The 24735-nt window shown below is 39.7% G+C and overlaps 1 protein-coding gene across 2 annotated transcripts in view; it reads left to right on the top strand.

Annotated features, from left to right (window-relative positions):
* Positions 1-1677: 1677 nt before the first annotated feature.
* Positions 1678-24735, top strand: part of LOC131147136 (selT-like protein) — a 38153-nt gene continuing 15095 nt past the window's right edge. For both annotated transcript variants that reach the window (XM_058096927.1, XM_058096926.1), the window contains exons 1-2: positions 1678-1959; positions 2045-2118. In XM_058096927.1, the coding sequence (XP_057952910.1) occupies positions 1777-1959; positions 2045-2118 (257 nt within the window). In that variant the 5' untranslated portion in view covers positions 1678-1776. The remainder of the gene's footprint in view (positions 1960-2044; positions 2119-24735) is intronic.

Genomic DNA, 24735 nt, shown 5'->3' with positions numbered 1-24735 from the left:
ATAACTAAAGCACTTCTTTTCTACTATTATATATCCATTCTTACTTATTTAGTCCTTAACTTAGACATAAGAAAGATCTTGGTATACGCCATGGGTCCTCCAAGCTCTTTCTATTTTCTTTTTTAAAAAATTAAAATTTTGAATCAATTTATTGAATTTCAGTGACGATAGTTTTTTAATATCTTATTTTCTTCTTTATTTATTTTAGAAATTTTTTTACGAACTACCTTTGTTTTCGACTACTAAATGCACCAATTTTTTCATAAAAAAAATTAAAGGAAAAATTACAAATACCCCTTCTTTAGTTTGACTCAAAAAATAAGGAAATACCTTGTTGTTTCAATATGACCGTTAAATCCCCACGTGCTTTTTGAAAATATATAAAATAGCAATTCTATTATTTTATAGAATAAGAGGTGGAAAAAAAAGTCAAAGTATCCACAAAATATTTAATTTAAGTTATAATATACTTAGATTAAAATCTCTAAAAATTTTAAGACTTAATTAACCATCATGTAAGTTTGCAAGATGGATATGTAGATCGAACACTGATTTTACATATTTATTGCTAATGATACGCAAATAAGTCTTAAATTTTGCATGAATATTAATTAATTTAATTAATATCTTAATTTCATTAATTATTATGTGAATATTTTGGTCTTTTAGCATGTTTTGTTAATAAAATGTGATGATATTATAATTTAATATAGCTTTGAAAATTATAAAGATTTTTAGTAGTTATAATAAAATCACAAGGCACCCACTTAGTTTTACTTAATTTTTGAAAGTAAATGAATGTTGGGAATCAATTACATTAAAATAAAAGACTGAAATTTAGGTAATTATCAGAAAATAAAGTAAATAAAACTCAGTATAAACTACAAAGTTCACGATTTTTTTAGTTTTTATTTTTTGAATGGAAGTTATCATTAAACTATCCAACACTCTATGCGTGCTCCATGACTTTCTAATTTTTTTAAAACTTTTTTTATAAATAAAAAATAAAAAAAATAAGTAATATAAGAGCATTTTGGAATAGTTGTAAATAGTTATAAATATATCTTGTTATAATTATGAGTAGTTATAGGGATAAATTTGATATAATTATAAGAATATTTTGGAACATTTGTAGGTGGTTAAAGGAGTATTTTGGAATAATCATGGGTAGTTATTGGGATAAATTTGACATTTTTGAAAGATAACACCAAATGAAGAATCTTTTATAATATTAGAGGTTAGAGAAACTAGTCATGGTGTGTGCTCCACGACTCTCTATTTTTAAAAAAATATTATAAAAAAAATAATAAAAAATTAAATAGTATAAGGGCATTTTGGAATAATTCTAAATAGTTATAAGGATATTTTGGTATAATTATAAGTCGTTTTAAGAATAAATTTTATATAATTATAAGGATATTTTGGAGTAATTGTGTATAGTTAAAGGAGTAATTTAAAATAACTATGAATAGTTATTGAGATGAAGCTCATATTTTTATTTTTATTTTTAAAGAGGTCCCTTTTATAAAATTGGGGAAGAGAGAAGAATAAAGATTAGAGATTAGATGGGGAAGCAGGAGGATTGACGTGGATTCAAAACGGTGTTGGTGTTGGGGGACGGCACGTGCAGTTAATTCAAAATAAATTAGAAGTCGCTTTTACCCTTCCACTGCTCTGAATTCTGAAATTCTCCCCACTCGGCACCAGCAACTCTGTCTCTCTGTCTCTCTCTCTGTTCTTCTTCTTCTTCTTCTTCTTCTTCTTCTTCTTCGGGCGATGGATCGTGCGCAGCTTCTTCTGTTTGGGTTGCCGATCTTCATTTTCTTCTCGGATCTTGTAAGCATCTTCACGCCACCGCAATCATTGCCTCCAAAATCAAACCACAATCACCCCCATCTCCATCAACAGCGTCCCCAACCCCATCTTGGCGTCTCACAGACCCTAAATTTTCCTATACAGGTTGGTCTTTGCCTTAGTTCCTTACTAAAACGTCATATTTTTTCAGTTTCTGTGCTCTATCGATCTTTGTTTCTTCAAATGGCAGAAAGCGAGTGGATTTGGAGGAATCGGCGTAGGCAACACCATCAACATTAATTTCTGGTCTTCTTGTTCCTACAGGTGTTGTCCATTATATTTAATTGAATTAATTCATGTTTTAACATCTATTGTCCTATGATTGCTTTCAACCGAATTTGAATTTGAAGGTTTAAAAATATAATAGTGTGAATAAGGTCTTGTCTGTTTGTACTTAATAGCTTCACTTCTAATGGCCTAAGATTCAGTGAACTGGACATATTTGATAAACTTCTTATTAATTCTGAATTATCTTTGACTGAGTTGGATAGTTTTGCCTCAACAAATGCAAATTCTACAATGTTCCATATATTTATTAAGAAACCTCTGATTTTCTCCTAAATCTTATCTCACACATATTCAGGGATCGCTGACCAAATGAAAATAATTCAGCATTCAAATTTAAAGACTATTCTAATTATGTTAAGAACTGAGTTCTCAGATTTTGAACTCCATTCAGCATTCAACACCCAACACTTAATTTAACCAAATAGCCCTAAAATATTTTTTGCTTTGTATTAAATGTGGTGCCGATCCTTGAGTTAAAAGTGGACCTTGTTCACACCCAATTTACAAGACAACAAAGTTAATACAAATCCTACTTGAATCCATATGTATGTTATATTGTGTAAAATATTTATATGGACAATACAAATATTTGAATTTGTCTGAGTGGATTTAATGGCTTTCAAAATCTATCTAATCCACATGTAATATAATAAATTCAATACTTAACAAATTTATGCCATATCTCTAACCTTTGGTTTGTTTGGTTCCCTTACCAAAGGATTCACATGCACCAAAATTTACATGAGTTAGTGTTGTTTTGGAATTTAGAGTCTAAATTTCATATGAAAGGTTGAAGTTTGATCTTGTACATGTCAAGATTGAGTATAAACTTCATCTAATTTGCGTCCAATGTATAAGATACAAAAAACGACCACCAAAGTTTGAGCTCCCTTGGTGGAGTTGGCTCTATGTCTACTATGAAACCATTTTGCAGAATCTTGGGTATTATCCTTTTAAAGTTAGCGTAATGCCAAATCCTTATTTATAACCTCAATCCAAGTTATTATAGATCTATCCTCTCTTTCATATGGCATCTAGCATCAACCAAGTCACTCTTTCTCACTAGAGGGTTTTTTTGGTCGTATGTTGGAAATCCCAAGCTATCTTAGTCCCCTTGTGTATCGCACTCCTATATGTTCATTAATTAATTTATCTTTTATAATTACTTGGCTCATCCATCTTAACATTCTTATTTCTAACACGTTTACTTTTCGCATATGTCAGTGGTAGTATTAGCCACACCGTTGAAAATTCTAGCATTCTTCTCTAACCTCTTTGCCTCGCCTATTTCATTTGAGCTCAAGACATGATGGATCCATTTCTTCTTTTATTATAGAGCTAGGCAGTCCTTTACGTTCATAGGATTTTCCCTTTCAGAGATCCTTGAATGATAAGGAGGTGGAATAATTATCCTCTTTGTTAGTCTTGTTGAATAATTGTTCGGTCTCTTTGGAACTTGGTAGCCGATTTGGTCCTTGGATTCCTTGGGGCTTTATTCCTACAAATCTTTTTGTGAGTTCTACTAATTCTTCTGTTCCAATCTATAAAACTGATTGGAAGGCCAAACCTCCCCCTAAAATCATAGCTTGTCTCTTTTGTTTCTCTAATCAGTTTTAGTATTTGTTAATAATTTCAGTTATTCCATTTTAATGAGAATCTTTGTGAGTAATGTTTGCCTTGTTTTTCATTTAGCTTGTTTAGGGTTTAGCTTAAACCCTAAACCCTAAACCCTAAACCCTAAACCCTAAACCCTAAACTCAAAACCCTAAACCCTAAATCCTAAACCCTAACCTTTAACCCTAAACCCTAAACCCTAAACCTTTAACCATAAACCCTAAACCCTAAATCCTAAACCCAAAACCGTAAACCCTAAACCCTAAACCCTAGACCCTAAATAATAAACCCTAAGCCCTAAATCCTAAACCCTAAACCCTAAACCCTAAACCCTAAACCCTAAACCATAAATCCTAAACCCTAAAAACCCTAAACCCTAAACCCTAACCCCAAATGCTAACCCCAAACCCAAAACCCTAAACCCTAGACCCTAAAAACCCTAAACCCTAAACCCGAAATATTAAAACCTAAAACCTAAACCCTAAACCCTAAACCCTAAACCCTAAACCCTAAACCCTAAACCCTAAACCCTAAACCCAAAACCCAAACCTTAAACCCTAAACCTTTTAACCCTAAACCCTAAACCTTAAACTCCAAGCCCTAAACCCTAAACCCTAAAACCCTAAACCCTAAACCTGAAACCCTAAACCTAAAACCCTAAACCCTAAACCCTAAACCTTAAACCCTAACCCTAAACCCTAAACCCTAACCCCAAACCCTAAACCCTATACCCTAAACCCTAGACCCTAAAAACCCTAAACCCTAAAACATAAACCCTGAACCCAAACCCTAACCCCAAACCCTAAACCCTAAACCTGAAACCCTAAACTCTAAACCCTATAATCCTAAACGCTAAACCCTAAACCCTAACCTTTAAACCCTAAACCCTAAACCCTAAACCCTAAACCTTAAACCCTAAACCCTAAACCCTTTAACCCTAAACCCTAAACCCTAAACCCTAGCACTAAACCCTAAACCCTAAAACCCTAAACCCTAAGCCCGAAACCCTAATCCCAAAAACGAAAATCTAAACCCTAAGCCCTAAACCATAAACCCCAAACACTAAACCCTAAATCATAGCACTAAACCCTAACCCCTAGGCCGTCAACCCTAAACCCTAAAACTTAAACCCTAAACCCTAAACCCTAAACCCTAAACCCTAACCCTAAACCCAAAACCATAAACCCTAAACCCAAAACTCTAAACCCTAAACCCTAAACCTTAAACCCAAAACCCTAAACCCTAAACCCTAAACCCTTTAACCCTAAACCTTAAATCCTAAACCCTAAGCCCTAAACCCTAAACCCTGGCACTAAACCCTAAACCCTAAAACCCTAAACCCTAAACCCTAAACCCTAAACCTTAAACCCTAAACCCTAAACCCTAAACCCTAACCCCAAACCCTAAACCCTAAACCCTAACCCCAAACCCTAAACCCTAAACCCTAAACCCTAAACCCTATACCTTAAAAACCCTAAACCATAAAACCTAAACCCTGAACCCAAACCCTAACCCCAAACCCTAAACCCTAAACCCTATTACCCTAATCCCTAAACCCTAAACCCTACCCCTAAAGCCTAAGTCCTAAACTCTAAACACTAAACCTTTAACCCTAAACCCAAAGCCCTAAATACTAAACTCTAAACCCTAAACCATAAACTCTAAATCCTAAATCCAAAATCCTAAAACCCTAAACGCTAAACGCTAAACCCTAAGCCCTAAAATCTGAACCCTAAAACCTAACACATAAACCCTAAACCCTAAATGTAACGATCTCAAATTCCTTAACATAAAATGTAACATAATAAATGAAAAACTTAACTCGAACCCGTGGGTGACGGGGACACCTGTCAATCACAACGGAAATCTAAGCAACAGTAAATGTAAAATCTCAATCATCCACCCATAAAACCTAATACCAGAGTTTACTACAACATCATAATACTGTATTTATATACATCCTCCAAAACATCAAAATAACTCTAGGATCAAACACAAAATAATTTGACCCTAGTACAAAATCTTACCCTCATAGTACAGTAACTTAATAAGCTTAACAGAGGCCACAACCCACCGGTCACTCAGGGTTTCTTGAAAAATATATTTAGTTCGGGGGTGAGACACTTCTCAGTAAGGGAAAATAAACTAAATACAGTTGTGTGGCAACATGAACATTTAATGCAATTTTACACATACAATACATTTCATATATTTGTAGACATTTATCATAACATACTGAATAATCATTTACTTTCGTACTTGCTAATAAATCATATCGTACGTAAAACATCTGTTATAACTGATAATATTGAAAACATACCCAAGATGAATAACTAGTTAATGTCATGTATTACCCCCCATGACGGGTTGTGCTGCCCGAAGGTGGGACCCGACAATGGCTGACCGACCACTGCCGAGTCAAAAGTGTCTATAAGTACGATGGGCCCATCACACCCTGGTCCGAACTGCCAAGTGGACGTCCACACTCTACTGAAAGCCACATCGACTATCCATCTCCCACCCCTTCGTGGAGTGGTTAGCATTAATTTGAACATAGATATCTGATCTATATAGTTACGGTACCGAGCTCCTAAACTGAACTAAACTAACATTCGAGTTCTGATAATATATAGTATATGATAATATAACATCTTTCATAATTTCATAATTACGGCCTTATGCCGAACATTTCATAAATACGACCTCGTTCCGATCATATGTATATACGGCCTCACATCGAAATCATACATAAATACGTCATTCTAAAAATAATCATTTTATCATGCATTTATCAGAATCATAATGTACTGTATACTTCCATAACTTCTAAAATCATACTGCATTCATATCATTATCATATCATAATCATATCATAACATTTCTCCACGTAAAATAATATTCATGCCACGCATTTACTGTATAAAACTATACATTGTATTCTGAAAATCATGATTTCTGGCATCTCATACATATATACACGTTTCAACATAATAATAGTATTTTTCCCAAACGTGCATTAATTCCATAATATTCAAATATTGTACATATTTTTAGGAAATTAGTTTGCTCATAAATAATAGTAATTTGAGTGAAAAATAACCACTTAATTTATTCCCTTACCTGACTACTAAGAAAGCCCCTAAAATATCCTAGTCTAACACCCGTAGGGTTTCCTGATCAATACCCTGAAAATGAAGACTTACAGTACTAAATTTCAATATTTTTACGTGTACATCATTTCCTATAACTACCATAAGATCAAATTTGACTTAAAAAACTTTACCTCAACTTAAGGATGATTTCCAACTTGCTTTCACCAACGATCTGCTTCGGCAGATTTGGAGAGAACTTCCCCAGGAGTGTCGTGGTGACTTCGGATTGTCGATCCGGCGTAAATCCGGCCCAAAATTGATGAGAGAGAGAGAGAGAGAGAGGGTCAAATGGAGGAGAGAGATAAAAGTTTGCTTAACAATGAAGTTAAAATCCGAATTTTGATATTTATAGAACAGGGGATTTGTCGACAAATCCTTTAATAATTTCATCAATGAAATTCAGTCCTCATCGACGAAATTCAATCGACTCAAAATCTCGTTCGGTATTTCCTCGTTGACGAAATTCAGTCTTCATCGACGAATTCTCTTATGTCCTCGTCGACGAATCCTCTCTTCGTCGATGAGTCCTCTAATAATCCCCTTTTTTCTCTTTATTATTTAAATTTCATTTTATTTGGGTTGTCACATCCTCCCCTCATAAAATTTCGTCCTCGAAATTTACTATTCACGTAGTTTATCATCCCTTAAGCAAAATGGTCTACTTATTTTATTACTTACCCTCACTTATGATGGAGGAATACCGTGGTTACAACTCAAGTTCTGGGAGATTACATATACTAAAAGAAAATTCTTCCAAAACTAAATATCTCATACTACCTGTAACATTACATGTACCTGTATAAGAAACATTACATATTTACTCACATTTCAAATTACATTAAAACTTCTAGGAGTAGTTGCAGATATTTCTGTCTGATCTGTTCCTTCAGCTCCCAAGAAGCTTCTTCTACTGCATGATTCCTCCATAGAACTTTTACTAGAGGAATTTTCTTACTACGTAATTCCTGTTCTCTTCTGTCCAGAATCTGCACTGGTATCTCCTCATAGACTAGCGAGTCACTAAGTTCTAACTCACCATAGCTGATAATATGAGAAGGATCTGGGACGTATTTCCTCAACATAGATACGTGGAATACGTCGTGTATTCTAGATAGTGTAGGTGGAAAAGTTAGCCTGTAGGCCACCAGCCTCACTTTCTCTAAAATCTCAAATGGACAGATAAACCTAGGGCTAAGTTTACCATTCTTACCAAACCTCATAACTCCTTTTAACGGAGGTATCTTCAAAAATACGTGATCACCCACATCAAACTCCAAATCCTGCGGCAATGGTCGGCATAACTCTTTTGTTAGCTTTGAGCTGAACTGATTTTTTCCCTGATAAGCCGGACCTTGTCATATGCCTGCCGTACCATCTTTGGTCCTACAACTCACCGCTCACCCGTCTCATCCCAATACAAAGGAGATCGACATCTCCAACCGTATAGTGCCTCAAACGGTGCCATGCCAATACTGGACTGATAACTTTTATTATATGCAAACTCTACCAGCAGCATGAATCGAGTCCAATTACCCCCAAAATCTAAAACACATGCTCGGAGTATATCTACTAGTATATGCATCGTCCTCTCAGTCTGTCTATCTGACTGATAATTGAGACTCCAGAGCCTCCTGCATGCTCCTCCCTAAAACCTAAATACGTAAACCCTGAACCATAAATCCTAAATCCTAATCCATAAAACCTAAACCCTAAACACTGAATGCTAAACCCTAAACCCTAACCTCAAACTCTAAATCCTAAATCCTAGAACCCAAACCCCACACCCTAAAAATCCTAAACCGTAACCCCAAACCCTTAACCCTAAACTTGAAACCCTAAACCCCAAACCTTATAACTCTAAACCCTAAACCCTAAACCTTTAACCCTAAACCCAAAACCCTAAGCGCTAAACCTTAAACAGTAAACCCAAAACCCAAAACCATAAACCATAAACCCTAAATACTAAACACTAAACCCTAAACCCTAAACCTTAAATCCAAAACCCTAAACCCTAAACTCTAAACCCTAAACCCTCAATCGTAAAACCTAAACCCTAAAACCTAGACACCTATACCCCAAAATCTAAACCACAAACCCTAAACCCTAAACACTAACCCTAAACCATAAACCCTAAGCCCTAAAACCTAAACCCTAAAACCTAAACCCCAAAACCCAAAACCCTAAACACTAAACCCAAAACCCTAAACCCTAAATGCGAAAAACTAAACACTAAATCCTAAACCCTAAACCCTAAAACCCTAAACTCTAAACCCTAAATCCTAAAACCTAAACCCTAAACCCAAAACCCTAAAACCTAAAGCCTAAAACCAAAGCACCTAAACCCTAAACCCTAAACCCTAAACCCTAAACCATAAACCATAAACCCTAAACAAAAAACCCTAAACCATAACCCTAAACTCCAAACCCTAAAACCTAGACCCCAAAAACTCTAAACCTTAAACCCACAAACGCTAAACCTTAAACCCTAAGTCCTAAACCCTAAACACAAAACTCTCAACCCAAAACCATAAACCCTAGACCCTAAACCCTAAACCAAAACCCCTAAAACCCTAAACCCAGAAACCTAAAGCTTAAATCCAAAACCATAAACCCTAAACCCTTAACCCCAAACCCTAAAACCTAAACAACTAAACCTCAAACCCTAAACCCTAAACCCTAAACACTAAAACCTAAATCGTAACCCTAAACCCCAAACCCTAAACCCTAAACCCAAAACACTAAACCTTAAACCCTAAACCCTAAATCCTAACCCCAAACCCTAAACCCTAAACTTGAAACCTTAAACCCTAATCCCTAAACCCTATAACTCTGCACCCCAAAGCCTAAACCCTGAAACCAAAAACACAAAACCCAAAACCCTAAAACCCTAAACCCTAAACCCTAAACACTAAATCCAAAACCTTAAACCCTAAACCTTAAACCGAAAACCCTAAACCCAAAAACCTAAACCCAAAAACCTAAACACCTAAATCCTAAACCCTAAACCCTAAACCGTAAACTCTAAACCGTAAACTCTAAACTCTAAATTCTAAACACTAAACCCTTAACCCTAATCCCTAAACCCTAACCCCAAACCATAACCCCAAAACCTAAACACTAAACCCTAAATCCTAACTCTAAATCCTAAACCTGAGACCCAAAACCCAAAACCCTAAACCCTAAACCCTAAAACCTAAACCCCTAAACCTTAAACCCTAAACCCTAAAGCAAAAATCCTAAACCCTAAATGCTAAATACTAAACACTAAACCCTATACTCTAAACCCTAAACCCTAAAACCCTAAACTCTAAACCCTAAACCCTAAACCTTAAACCCAAAACCCTAAACTCTAAATCGTAAACCCTAAACACTAAACCATAAACCCTAACCCTAAACTTCAAACCCTAAACCCTAAACCTAGACCCCAAAAACCCTAAACCCTAACCCCAAACCCAAACCCCAATCCCTAAACCCTAAACCCTAAACCCAAAACCCGAAACCCTAAACGCTATAACCTTAAACCCTAAACCTTATATCCTAAACCCTAAACCCCAAACCCAAAAATCCAAAACCCTAAAGCCTAAACACTACACCATAAACCCAAAACCATAAACCCTAAACCCTAAAACCCTTAACCCAGAACATTAATCCTAAATCCAAACCCTAAACCCTAAACCCTAAACCCAAAACCCTAAATCCTAAACCCTAAAACCTAAACACCTACACCCCAAACCCTAAACCCTAAACCCTAAACCCTAAAACCTAAACCTTAAACCCAAAACCCTAAACCCTAAACACTAAAAACCCTAAATCCTAAATCCTAACCCCAAACCCTTACCCAAAATCCTAAACCCTGAAATCCTTAAACCCTAAACGCTAAACCCTATAACCCTAAACCCTAAAACAAAAACCCTAAACCCTAAAACCACAAACCTTAAACACTAAATCCAAAACCCTAGAACCTAAACCCTAAACATTAAATCGAAAACCCAAAACCCAAAAACCTAAACCCTAAAACCTAAACACCTAAATCCTAAACCCTAAACCCTATACCCAAAACCCAAAACCCTAACCCCAAACCCTAAACCCTAAACCCAAAACCATAAAACTTAAACCCTAAAACCTAAACACCTACACCCCAAACCCGAAACCCTAAACTTTAAACCAAAAACCTAAAACCCTAAAAACTAAAAACGCTAAACCATAAACCCTAACCCCAAACCCTTACCCAAAACCCTAAACCCTAAAACTGAAACCCTAAACCCTATAACCCTAAACCTTAAACCCTAAACCCTAAAACCCTAAACCCTATACTCTAAACACTAAATCCAAAACCCTATACCCTAAACCCTAAAACTTAAACCAAAAACCCGAACCCAAAAATCTAAAGCCTAAAACCTAAACACCTAAACTCTAAACCCTAAACCCTAAATTCTAACCCCTAACCCTAAACCCTAATCCCTAAACCCAAGACCCTAAAAACCTTAAACCCTAATCCCTAAACCCAAGACCCTAAAAACCTTAAACCCTAAACCCTAAACCCTAATCCCAAACCATAACCCCAACCACTAAACCCTATAAGACAAAACCTTAAACCCAAAACCCTAAACCCTAAGCCCTAAACCCTAAATCCTAAACCTTAAACCCTAAACCCAAAACTCTAAACCGTAAACCACCCTAAACCCTAAATACTAAACACTAAACTTTACACCCTAATTCCTAAACGCTAAATCCAACCCTAAACTGTAAACCGTAAAACCTAAGCCCTAAAACGCCAACACCTAAACCCTAAACCCTAAACCCAAAATCGAAAACACTAAACCCTAAACCCAAACCCTACACCCTAAACCCTAAACCTAAAAACCCCTAACCCTAAAACACTAAACCCTAAACCCTAAATCCAAAACCATAAATCCAAAACCCTAAACCCTAAAACCTTAGCACCTAAATTTAGTAAACCCTAAACCCTAAACCCTAAACACTAAACCCTAAATCCTAAAGCGTAAACCCAAAATCCGCAATCATGAACCCTCAAGCCTAAACCCTAGACCCTAGAAACCCCAAACCCTAAACCCTAAACTCTAAACCCCTAACCCTAATCCTTTAACCCTAAATCGTAAACCCTAACCCTAACCCCAAACCCTAAACCCCAAACCCAAAACCCTAAACCCCAAACCATATGCAAAAAACCCTAAACCCTAAATACTAAACACTAAACCGTATACCGTAAACCCTAAACCCTAAACCCTAAAACCCTAAACCCTAAGTCCAAAATACTAAACCCTAAACCCTAAACTCTAAAACCTAAACACCTACACCCTAAACCCTAAACCTTAAACCCTAAACGCTAAACCCCAAACCCAAAACCCTAAACCCTAAAACTCAAAACCTTAAACCCTAAACCCTAAACACTAAACGCCAAACCCTAAATCCTAGCCCTAAACCCCAATCCCTAAACCCCAAACCCTAAACCCGAGACCCTAAAAACCCAAAACCCTAATCCCCAACCAAAACCCTAAACGCTATATCCCTAAACCCTAAACCCCACAACCCAAACACCTAAACCCTATATACCCTAAACCCAAAACCCAAAAAACTAAACCCTAAACCCTAAACGCCAAATCCTAAACCCTAAACCCCAAACCCAGAACCATAAAGCCAAAATCCAAAACCCTAAACCCTAAAAGCTAAACCCTAAAACCTAAACACATAAACCTTAAACCCTAAACTATAAACCCTAAACCCTAAGCCTTAAACACTAAACCCTAAATCGTAACCCTAAATCCTAAACCCTAAACCTTAAACCCAAAACTCAAAACCCTAGACACTAAAAACCCTAAACCCTAAACCCTAACCCAAACCCTAACCCCAAACCCTAAATCCTAAACCCTAAACCCTAAACCCTAAACCCTATAACCATAAACCCTAAACCCTAAACCCTAAACCCTAAACCCTAAAACCCTAAACCCTAAACCCTAAAAACTAATTCCAAAACTATAGACCCTAAACCCTAAACCTTAAACCGAAAACACTAAACCCAAAAACCTAAACCCTAAAACCTAAACACCTAACACCTAAACCCTAAACCCTAAAACCTAAACTCTAAACCCTAAACCCTAAACCCTAAACCCTAACCCAAAACTCTAAACCCTAAACCCTAATCCCTAAACCCAAGACCCAAAAAACCCTAAACCCTAACCCGAAACCCTAAACCCTAAACTCAAAACCCTAAATCCTATAAGCCTAAACCCTAAACCCAAAACCCCCTAAACCCTAAGCCCTAAACCCTAAACCCTAAACCTTAAACCCTAAACCCAAAACCATAAACCAAAAAACCCTAAACCTTAATTACTAAACACTAAAATTTAAACCGTAATCCCTAAACCCTAAATCCAACCCTAAACCCTAAACTATAAAACCTAAGCCCTAAAACCCAAATGCCTAAACCCTAAACCCAAAACCGTATACCCTAAACCCTAAACCCAAAACCCAAAACACTAAACCCTAAACCCTAACCCTAACCCTAAACCCTAAACCCTAAACCCAAAAACCCGTAACCCTAAAACACAAAACCCTAAACCCTAAAACCCTAAACCCTAAATCCAAAACCCTAAACCCTAAGCCCAAATCCCTAAACCCTAAAATTAAAACACCTAAACCCTAAACCCTAAAGATTAAACCCTAAACCTTAAACCGTAGACCCAAAATCCTAAACCCTGAACCCTGAACCCTAAACCCTAGACCCTAAAAACCCCAAACCCTAAACCCTAAATCCTAAAACCTTAACCCTAAACCTCAAACCCTTAACCCTTAACCCTAAACCCTAAACCCTAACCCTAACCCCAAACCCAAGACCTCAAACTCGAAACCCTAAACCCCAAACCATATGCACAAAACCCTAAACCCTAAGTACTAAACACTAAACCGTAAACCCTAAACCCTAAATCCAAAATACTAAACCCTAAACCCTAAAGCCCAAAACCTAAACCCTAAAACCTAAACACCTACACCCTAAACCCTAAACCCTAAACCCTAAACCCTAAATCCTAAACGCTAAACCATAAACCCTAACCCTAAACCCTAAAACCCAAAATCGTAAACCGTAAACCCTAAACACTAAACGCTAAATCCTAAACCCTAGCCTCAAACCCCGATCCCTAAACACTAAATCCTAAACCCTAGACCCTAAAAACCTTAAACCCTAATCCCCAACCTAAACCCTAAACGCTATATCCCTAAACCCTAAAACCCATACACCTAAACCCTAAGCCCTAAGCCCTATACCCTAAACTCTAAACCCAAAACACAAAACCCTAAACCCTCACCCTAAACCCTAAACCCTAAATCCAAAAACCCCTAACCCCAAAACACTAAACCCTAAACCCTAAACCTTAAACCCTAAACCCAAAACCCTAAGCCCTAAAACCTAAAAACCTAAACCCTAAACCTTAAACTCTAAACCCTAAACACTAAACCCTAAACCCTAAACCGTAAACCCAAAATTCTAAACTCTGAACCCTCAAGCCTAAACCCTAGACCCTAAAAACCCTAAACCCTAAAACCTAAACCCTAAACCCCAAACCCTAAACCCTTAATCCTAAACCCTAAACCCTAATCCTAACCCCAAACTCTAAACCCCAAACCCAAAACCCAAAACCCTAATCCCTAAATCGAAAACCCTAAACCCTAAACCCTAAACCCAAAACCCAAAACCCTAAATGCTAAACCCTAAACCCTAAATCCTAAACCCTAAAACCCAAATCCCAAAACCCTAAACCCAAAACACTAAACGATAAACCCTAAACCCTAGCCCTAAACCCCAATCCCTAAACCCCAAACCCTAGACCCTAAAAACCCTAAACCCTAATTGTCACGCCCCAAACCCGGAAATGGGACCCGGGGGTGAGAATGTAACCTAACCTATCCATGTATCATACAAATCACCACAGATACAGTACAAAGGATGAGGGTTTGACTCCGTGGGGTTCCCAGACACCCTAAACACATCCAAACACAATCATATACGTAGCGAAAAGATCATATATATATATATATATATATATGCAGTACCATACCAAAGTCTATACAAGAGCAGACACAATGCTCTATCAAAACATACAAACGGACGCCCAACACATCCCAAAATGGCAACCCACCAAAATGACAATCCTAGCATTTACCTAGCGCTAAACACGGTATACCGGCCACTACGCTCCCTACACTAGGACGCTAGTTCTGGTTACCCAAAGGACCTATAAAAATGTACGTACAACAGGGGTGAGACACCTCTTAGTAAGGAAGGACACATGTTATATCAGTGTGTGGCATTTGAGTATTATCATGATACAACATACACGTAGTTAAATGCATTCCAATACTAATTTACACAGTGCATACGCGCACACATACGGCGGCCATTTATACGCAGTCTTGTCACAATACATACACATGATCAGTAATCCTGGTGTCATCACACCCTTCAGCCCGAAGCCAGCCAGCGACGTACGGCATTGGCCCCTAGCCAACCTACAAACACGGCACCACTAGCACATGGCTAGTCCCCAACTCCCATGGCATCGTACCAGCGTTAAACTGGTGGATCCACATCCTTCGGCCTGATCTGCCAGAATAGGCTCACGCCCTTGGATATAGAGCCGGACACTCAGTACCTGGAATCATTTTGGAACCGCGTTCCTACTAACATTTCAACATATCACACACACATGCATGCTCATATAACTAAACAAACCACACCCATTTGGTAATCTAAATCATGGTTTTTTAAACAAATACAGTTTACAAAAGTCAAGGCACGACCATCCCAATATCGCAGTATAAATCACATATATACTCGATTTTCAACAAAACCTGAGATTTAGTCTATCGCCCCTTTTTTCCCAAAACTGTAATAATAAAAAAACTATAGTTTTTCCTGTTAGATCCCCCCAAATGAGTAGCCAAAACACACACAGGACTATGGACCACAGTTCCACCGAGTCCGATTGCAAAAATAATCAATATAAACATAGTTCCCCTTACCTTTTCCCCGGATAACAAATCCTGAACTCCAAGTCTCCTAAACAGCGAACTGAATTCCAAAACCTACAAGTCACAGTACAAAATATACTCACAAGACAGTTACCTACAAAACTACCGGATTAGAAATGAAAACCGAGCCTTACCTCGATTTTTCCGTCAAAACCCGAAAATCTCCAAATCAATATTTCGATCCGTAGAAGTTGTAGAGAATCCTTCCATGATCCTCGTGGTAACTTCAGATTTTCGATTCTATCAACGATCGGTGAAGAAATCTAGAGAGTGAGAGAGTAGGGAGAGTTTCTTAGAGAGATTTCCTAAGTTACTTAGTGAAGAAGTAATGGAAATTTCCTTTTATAGCCCATTTGACCTGGCCCAATTTCGTTAACGAAATGGTGCCTTCATCAACGAATCTTTCATTAACTTCATTGACGAATCGGTGGCCTCGTCAGCGAATATGAGATCCCCGGTTTTTCCGAGACTCCTCGGCTTCTCCTCGTCGACGAGTCTCTGAATTTTGTTGACGAGAAGAACAAAGGCTTCGTTGATGAAATCCGGCTTCGTCGACGAACCTGCTCTTTTACCAAAATGTCCCTCTCTTTATATATAATAACCCATGATCATGGTTCGGGTTCTTACAATCTCTCCTCCTTACAAAAATTTTGTCCTCGAAATTTGCCATCTCTAATTCCCAAATTCATACATACAATCAAACACATAAACATAACTCAAGAGTGAACTGGCGATCACCACATCGCAGTTCCATCATACATATACACCTACATACCCTCACTTATGGCGGAGGAATACCGTGGTTACATATACAACGGTCTAGGGAGTTCACAATCTACACACGCTCCCGACGACTAACCACTTATCCCAACCCACAGTAGGATCATGTATAAGCGCTCAAAACAACTGTGGATACTTTCGGCATATTTCTGTTTCCAGTTCCCAAGAAACTTCCTCAACCTCGTGGTTTCGCTACAATACCTTCACTAACGGTATCTCTCTGGTACTAAACTTTTGAACTTTACGGTCTAGAACTTGAACAGGTATCTCCTCATACGCTAAAGTATCCCCAATTTTCAACTCATCATATCTAATAACATGTGAATGATCGAACACGTACCTCTTCAACATGGAGACGTGAAACACATCATGGACCCTCAAAAGTGCTGGAGGTAATGCAACTCTATAGGCTACCGGACCCACTCGCTCAAGTACCTCGAATGGTCTGATATACCTCGGGCTCAGCTTGCCCTTCCCTGAAATCTCATCACCCCTTTCATCAGAGTGATACCAGAAATACCTTACCACCCACCTTGAACTCTAACTCATGGTGACGAACATCTGCGTAACTCTTCTGCCGAATCTGAGCTGATCTAATCCTCTCTCAGATCAAACCCACCTTCTCAAATGCCTGCTGCACAAGTTCAGGTCCTAACACCTGACGTTCGCCAATTTCATCCCAACACAAAGGAGTTCGACACCTGCGACCATACAAAGCCTCGAACGGTGTCATTCTGATACTAGATTGGAAGCTATTGTTATAAGCGAACTCCACAAGTGGCATAAACTGTATCCAGCTACCACCAAAGTCTAAAACACAAACTCGCAACATATCTTCCAATATCTATATCGTCCTCTCCAACTGTCCATCAGTCTAGGGGTGGAACACTGTACTGAAAGTAAGTTTCATCCCCAATGCCTCCTACAAGCTCATCCAAAATCGAGAAGTAAACCTCAGATCTCGATATGACACAATGGACACCTGTACCCTATGCATTCTCACAATCTCATGCACATAAAAATCTGTTAGCCTACTCAAAGGATAGCTAACTTTCATCGGTATGAAATGTGCAGATTTCGTCAATCTATCCATGATCACCCAAATAGCATTCTGCCTGTGAAGCGCTAGCGGAAATCCGGTTACAAAATCTATGGAAATGTGCTCCCATTTCCACACCGGAATAGGCAAATGCTACAACAGTCCTTTCGGCTTCTAATGTTCAGCTATCACCTGCTAACACATCAGACACTACTCCACGAACTGAGCAATCTGCCTCTTTATACCTGACCACCAGAAGGTCTCGCGCAAGTCCCGATACATCTTTGTACTACCAGGATGTACCTATACATAGAACGATGCGCCTCTTCCAGAATTGTCCTTCTGATCTCATCATTGTTTGAAACACACAGTCTGGTCCCAAACCTCAGTACACCTTCCTCAAAGATGTTAAACTATGTTGCCAATCCTTGCTGTACCTTTTCCATAACCTCTACCAACTCTGCATCACTAGCCTGCGCGACTTTTATACGCTCGAACAAAGTAGGTTGTACCACCAAACCAGCAAGATAAGCCTGATGATCACCAACTACCAACTCTATACCTGAGCTCTCCAAATCCCATCTGATGTGACACTGAGTTACAATCGCAGATACAGTTGTAGGTCTTGGCTTCCGACTCAACGCATCAGCCACCATACTGCCTTCCCCGGGTGATAATTGATCGTGCAATCGCAGTCCTTAATCAACTCTAGCCACCGCCTCGCCAGATCTTCAGTGCATACACAACAGCAACCAACTCCAAATTGTGCGTAGGGTAGTTCTTCTCATATTCCTTCAGTTGTCGAGAGGCATAAGCTACTACCTTACTCTTTTGTATGAGCACACATAGCAGGCCTTTTAGAGACATGTCGCTATAAATCACAAACCCACCATCCCCTAAAGGAATGGTTAACACTAGAGCAGTAACCAGTCGGTGTTTCAACTCCTGAAAGCACTATTTGCAATCACTGGTCCACTCAAAGTGGACTCTCTTCTTGGTCAATCAAGTCAGAGGTCCAAACAGTAGAGAAACCCTTTACGAACCGACGATAATAACCCGCCAGTCCCATAAAACACCAAACCTGCTGCACATTCTTCGGCCTTATCCAGTCGACCACAGCTTCAATCTTGCTAAGATCAACTGATATACCATCTTCAGTAACCACATGGCCTAAGAACGTAATCTGACTTAACCAAAATTCACACTTCTTCAACTTAGCATACAACTTCTTTTCCCGCAGAATTTGTAACACTAACCTAAAATGTTCCACATGCTCTTCCGTACTCCTCGAGTATACTAGAATGTCATCAATGAATACCACCACGAACCGATCCAAGTACTCATGGAAAACCCTATTCATCAGATCCATGAACACCACTAGAGCATTCGTTAACCCAAATGGCATGACTAAGAACTCGTAGTGGCCATATTTGATTCGAAAAGCTGTTTTCTCTACATCCTCCGCTCTAACCCTCACTCGATGATATCTTGACCGCAAATCGATCTTCGCAAAAGACCCGCGTCCCCTACAACTGGTTAAAGAGATCATCTATACGAGGTAAAGGATAACGATTCTTCACAGTTACTTTGTTAATCTCACGGTAATCAATGCATATCCGCATCGACCCGTCCTTCTTCTTCACAAACAGTACTGGAGCTCCCCAGGGCGAAACATTAGGTCGAATGAATCCCTTGTCTAGTAATTCCTGCAACTGCTCCTTCAACTCTCGAAGTTCTATTAGAGTCATCCGGTACGAATCTTTAGAGATCGGTCCCTTACCGAGTAGCAACTCTATCGCAAACTCCACCTCACGATCCGAAGGTAAACCGGGTAAATCATCTGGAAACACATCCGGGAATTCGCTGACTACCCGAATGTCCTCGAGTCTCAACTCATCTCGCGGCGGTTCCTTCATACAACCTAGGTACCCCTGATATCCATCCAAAAGTAACCTCCTCGCCTGCAAAGCCAATAGAATCTGTGGAGTCGAACGCACACACGATCCCACGAACTCATACTCTTGCTTCCTAGGAGGTCTGAACACTACTACCTTTCTACGACAGTCGATCACGGTATAACTAAAGAACAACCAGTCCATCCCGAGAATGACGTCGAACCCTGACATGTCGTATACCACAAGATTCACCGATAACAGCTTTCCCTGAATTTCCACTGGGCAGTCTATCAACATCTTTCTACAAAAAGATACACTCCCAGATGGTGTAGTAACAAATAACACCTCATTCATGTCTCGGATCTCAACCCCACACCGTCCCACAAAATTCACAGACACAAAGGAATGGGTTGCACTTGAATCAAACAAAACAAAAACTTTATTCGAAAGCAATAATAAGGTACCTGTCACCACGTTAACTACATGCTCAGCATCCGCTGGAGTAACAAAGTATACTCTAGCCGAAGCTGTATTCGTCTGAGCGGTTCTCCGAGGTATCTGATTGCTCCCTCGGTCCCAACTAACTGCAGGAACGTCTCGCCTCGGTGCTCGACAATCACGAGACACGTGGCCTGGCTGGCCACAGTTGTAGCAACTACCCCCAAATAACCGGCACTCACCCTCGTGCCACTTGTGACATCTGATACAATGACCACGAGTATGGCTCATCTGAGAGTCCTGGCGCTCGGTATTCTGGCAGTAACCCAAGCTCTTACTCCTCTTCTTCCACGATCCTTGACGAGATCCTGTCTGAGAACCAGAAGGTACCATCCTCTTCCTCCATTCCTGATTCCCCTCGTCCTCTCGGATACCAGTCTCGATCACCGTGGCTTTATCCACCAACACCGAGAACTCGCGAATCTAAAGCATACCCACTAGTCTGCGGATATCCTTCCTCAAACCCTTCTCAAGCCTCCGAGTCTTCTCATACTCGCTCGAGATCATACATCGTGCAAAGCGGGACAACTCTATATACCGAGCCGCATACTCCTGCATCATCAAACTCCCCTGCGTCAAAGAAGAAAACTCATCTTCCTTCGCATCACGTACGGAAGCTGGGAAGTATCTGTCAAAGAACACCTTCTTGAAACGGCTCCACGTCATCTCCTCAGGACCACCTCTCTGCTTCTCCAGTAGATTCACTGCTGTCCACCATCGACCCGCCTCCCCAGACAGCTGGAAGGTGGCATAAAGAACTCGTTGCCTATCCGTGCAGTGCAGGACCTCCAAGATTATCTGCTATCGTCGGGTCACGTCCCCCAGAGAACGTCGGAGGGTGCATGCGTGTGAACCTCTCAATGGTGCACCCCGCAGCAGTAGCAGAGAGCTCGTGTCTCCTCACACTCCGCTCAATCTCCCGCAATACCTGCCTTGTCAAACCATGAGGCACAGAAGGAGACTCATCACTCACAGTCTCGTCGGAGCCACTTCCCAAGTTGTTATCCTTGGGCTCCATGCTGCAACACAATAAGAATCTATCAGTATCCCTACAACACATACAGTTAACACAATGATCTACAGTAATAATGTTAACTACTCCCTGCTAGGTCTAGGTCTGGTTTATCACACCGACACGAAAGTCATCAATGATTTGCCCTGCTTTTACTAGATTCGTCATCTTAGGAAAAACTCTACCCATATCGACATTCTATACTCTAATATGTACTCATAACTAAGCCTAACCAAGTCTACAAGATCTAGTAACTTGGTTAGTTCTGATACCAAGTTGTCATGCCCCGAACTCGAAAATGAAACCCGGGAGTGAGAATGTAACCTAACCTGTCCCTGTGTTATACAAATCACCACAGATACAGTACAAAGGATGAGGGTCTGACCCCGTGGGATTCCCAGGCACCCTAAACACATTCAAATACAATCATATATGCAGCGGAAAAACTATATATACATATGTAGTACCATACCAGAGTCTATATAAGAGCAGACACAATGCTTTATCAAAACGTACAAATGGGTGCCCAACACATCCCAAAATGGCAACCCACCAAAATTATAGTCCTAGCACTTACCTAGCGCTAAACGCAGTATACCGGCCACTACGCCCCCTACACCAGGACGCTAGTTCTAGTTACCCGAAGGACCTGTAAAAATGTACGTACAGCAGGGGTGAGACACCTCTTAGTAAGGAAGAACACAGGTTATATCGGTGTATGGCATTTGAGTGTTATCATGATACAGCATACACGCAATTAAATGCATTCCAATACTAATTCACACAGTGCATACACGCACACATACGACGGCCATTTATACGCAGCCCCGTCACAATACATACACATGATTAGTAATTATGGTGTCGTCACACCCTTCGGCTCAAAGCCGGCCCGCGACATACGACGTTGGCTCGTAGCCAACCCGCGAACATGGCGCCACCGGCACATGGCTAGTCCCCGAGTCCCATGGCATCGTGCCAGCGCAAAACTGGCGGATTCACACCCTTGGACCTGATCTGTCGGAATAGGCTCTCGCCCTCGGATATGGAGCCGGATACTCTTGCCTACATGGGAGGCGGTAAAATACACGCCCTCAGATATAAAGTCGGACACTCTCAGTACCTTGAATCATTTTGGAACCACGTTCCTACTAGCATTTCAACATATCACACACACATGCATGCTCATATAACCAAACAAACCACACCCATTTGGTAATCTAAATCATGATTTTTCAAATAAATACAGTTTACACAAGTCAATGCACGACCATCCCAATATCGCAGTATAAATCACGCATATACTCGGTTTTCAACAAAACCCGAGATTCAGCTCGTCGCCCCCTTTTTCCCAAAACTGTGATAATGAAAAACCCATAGTTTTCCCTGTTAGATCCCCCCAAATGAGTGGCCAAAACACACACAGGACCGTGCACCACAGTTCCACCGAGTCCGATTGCAAAAATAACCAATATAAACATAGTTCCCCTTACCTTTTCCCCGGATAACAAATCCCGAACTCCAAGGCTCCTAAACAGTGAACCGAGTTCCAAAACCTACAAGTCACAGTACAAAATATACTCACAAGATAGTTACCTACAAAATTACCGGATTAGAAATGAAAACCGAGCCTTACCTCGATTTTTCTGCCAAAACCCGAAAATCTCTTAATCAATATTTCGATCCGTAAAAGTTATAGAGAATCCTTCCACAATCCTCGTGGTAACTTCAGATTTTTGATTCCATCAACGATCGGCGAAAAAATCTAGAGAGAGAGAGAGTAGGGAGAGTTTTAGAGAGAGAGAGAGAGAGAGAGAGAGAGAGATTTCCTAAGTTACTTAGTGAAGAAGTAAGGGAAATCTCCTTTTATAGCCCTTTGACCCTGCCCATTTTCGTTGATGAAACGGTGCCTTCGTCGACGAATCTTTCATTAACTTTGTTGACGAATCGGTCGCCTCGTCGATGAATCTGAGATCACCGGTTTTTTCAAGACTCTTTGTCTTCTCCTCGTCGACGAGCCTCTGAATTTCGTCGACAAAAAGAACAAAGGTTTCGTCGACGAACTTGCTCTTTTACCAAAATGTCCCCCTCTATACATATAATAACCCATTGTCACGGTTCGGGTTCTTACACTAATCCCCAACCTAAATCCTAAACGTTACATCCCTAAACCCAAAACCCTAAACCCTAAAGCCTAAGCCCTAAACACCTACGCCTTAAACCCTAAACCCTAAATCCTAAACCCTAAACCCTAAAACCCAAAACCCTAAACCCTAAACCACAAAAACCATAAACCCTAAACCCCAAACTCGTAACCAAAAACCCTAAACCTTAAACCCTAAAACCTAAGCCCTAAAACCTAAACACCTAAACCATAGACCCTAAACCCTAAACCCTAAACCCTAAACCCTAAACGTTAAACACTGAACGCTAACCCCTAAACCCTAGCCCCAAACTCCAAACCCTAAACCATAAACCCCAAACCCTCGACCGTAAAAACGCTAAACCCTAAACCCCAAACCCTAACCCCAAAACCTAAACCCTACATCCAAAACCCTAAACCCTAAACCTTATATCCCTAAACCCTACACCTTAAGCTCAAAATCCTAAACCCTAAACCTTAAACCCTAACCCCCTAAAAACTAAACCCTAAATATTAAACACTAAACCCTAAACCCTAAACCCTAAACCCTAAATCCAAAACCCTAAACCCTAAAACTTAAACACTAAACCCTAAACCCTAAAACCAAAACACCTAGACCCTAAACCATAAACCCTAAACCCTAAATACAAAACCCTAAACCCTAACCCTAAACCCTAAACCCTAAACATTAAACCCTAAACCCTAAACCCTAAACCCTAAAACATAAACCCTAAAAGCTAAACACCTAAACCCTAAAACCTAAACACCTAAACCCTACAACCTAAATCCTAAACCCTGAACCCTAAACATTAAACCCTAAACCCAAAACCCAAAACCCAAAACCCTAAACCCTTAACTATAAACCTAACCCAAAACCTAAAACCCAAAACCCTAAACACTAAACCCAAAACCATAACCCTAAACCCAAAAACACTAAACCCTAAACCCTAAAACCCAAAACCCTAGAACCTAAACCCTAATTCCAAAACCCTAAACACTAAACCCGAAACCCTAAACCCTAAAGCCTAAAACCTAAATCCTAAAACCTACACACCAAAACCCTAAACCCTAAACCCTAAAACCTAAACTCTAAACCCTTAACACGAAACCCTAACCCCAAACCCTAAAACCTAAACCCCAAACCCTAAAAACCCTAAAACCTAAACAACTAAACCCTAAACCCTAAACCCTCACCCCTAAACCCTAAACCATAAATCTTAAACACCAAACCCCAAACCCTAACCCTAAACCCTAAATCATAAACCTTAAATCCTAAACCCTAAACCCTAGACCCTCAAAACCCTAAACCCTAAACATAAACCGTAAAACCTAAAACCCTAAACCCAAAAATCTAAATCATAAACCCTAAACCCTAAACCCTAAACCCTAAATCCTAAATCCTAATCCCTAAA

This window comes from Malania oleifera, unplaced genomic scaffold (assembly GCF_029873635.1).
Source record: "Malania oleifera isolate guangnan ecotype guangnan unplaced genomic scaffold, ASM2987363v1 ctg187, whole genome shotgun sequence".
Lineage (NCBI taxonomy): Eukaryota > Viridiplantae > Streptophyta > Magnoliopsida > Santalales > Ximeniaceae > Malania > Malania oleifera.
The sequence above is the reverse complement of the archived record's forward strand: the minus strand, read 5'-3'. Positions and strand labels throughout refer to the sequence as shown.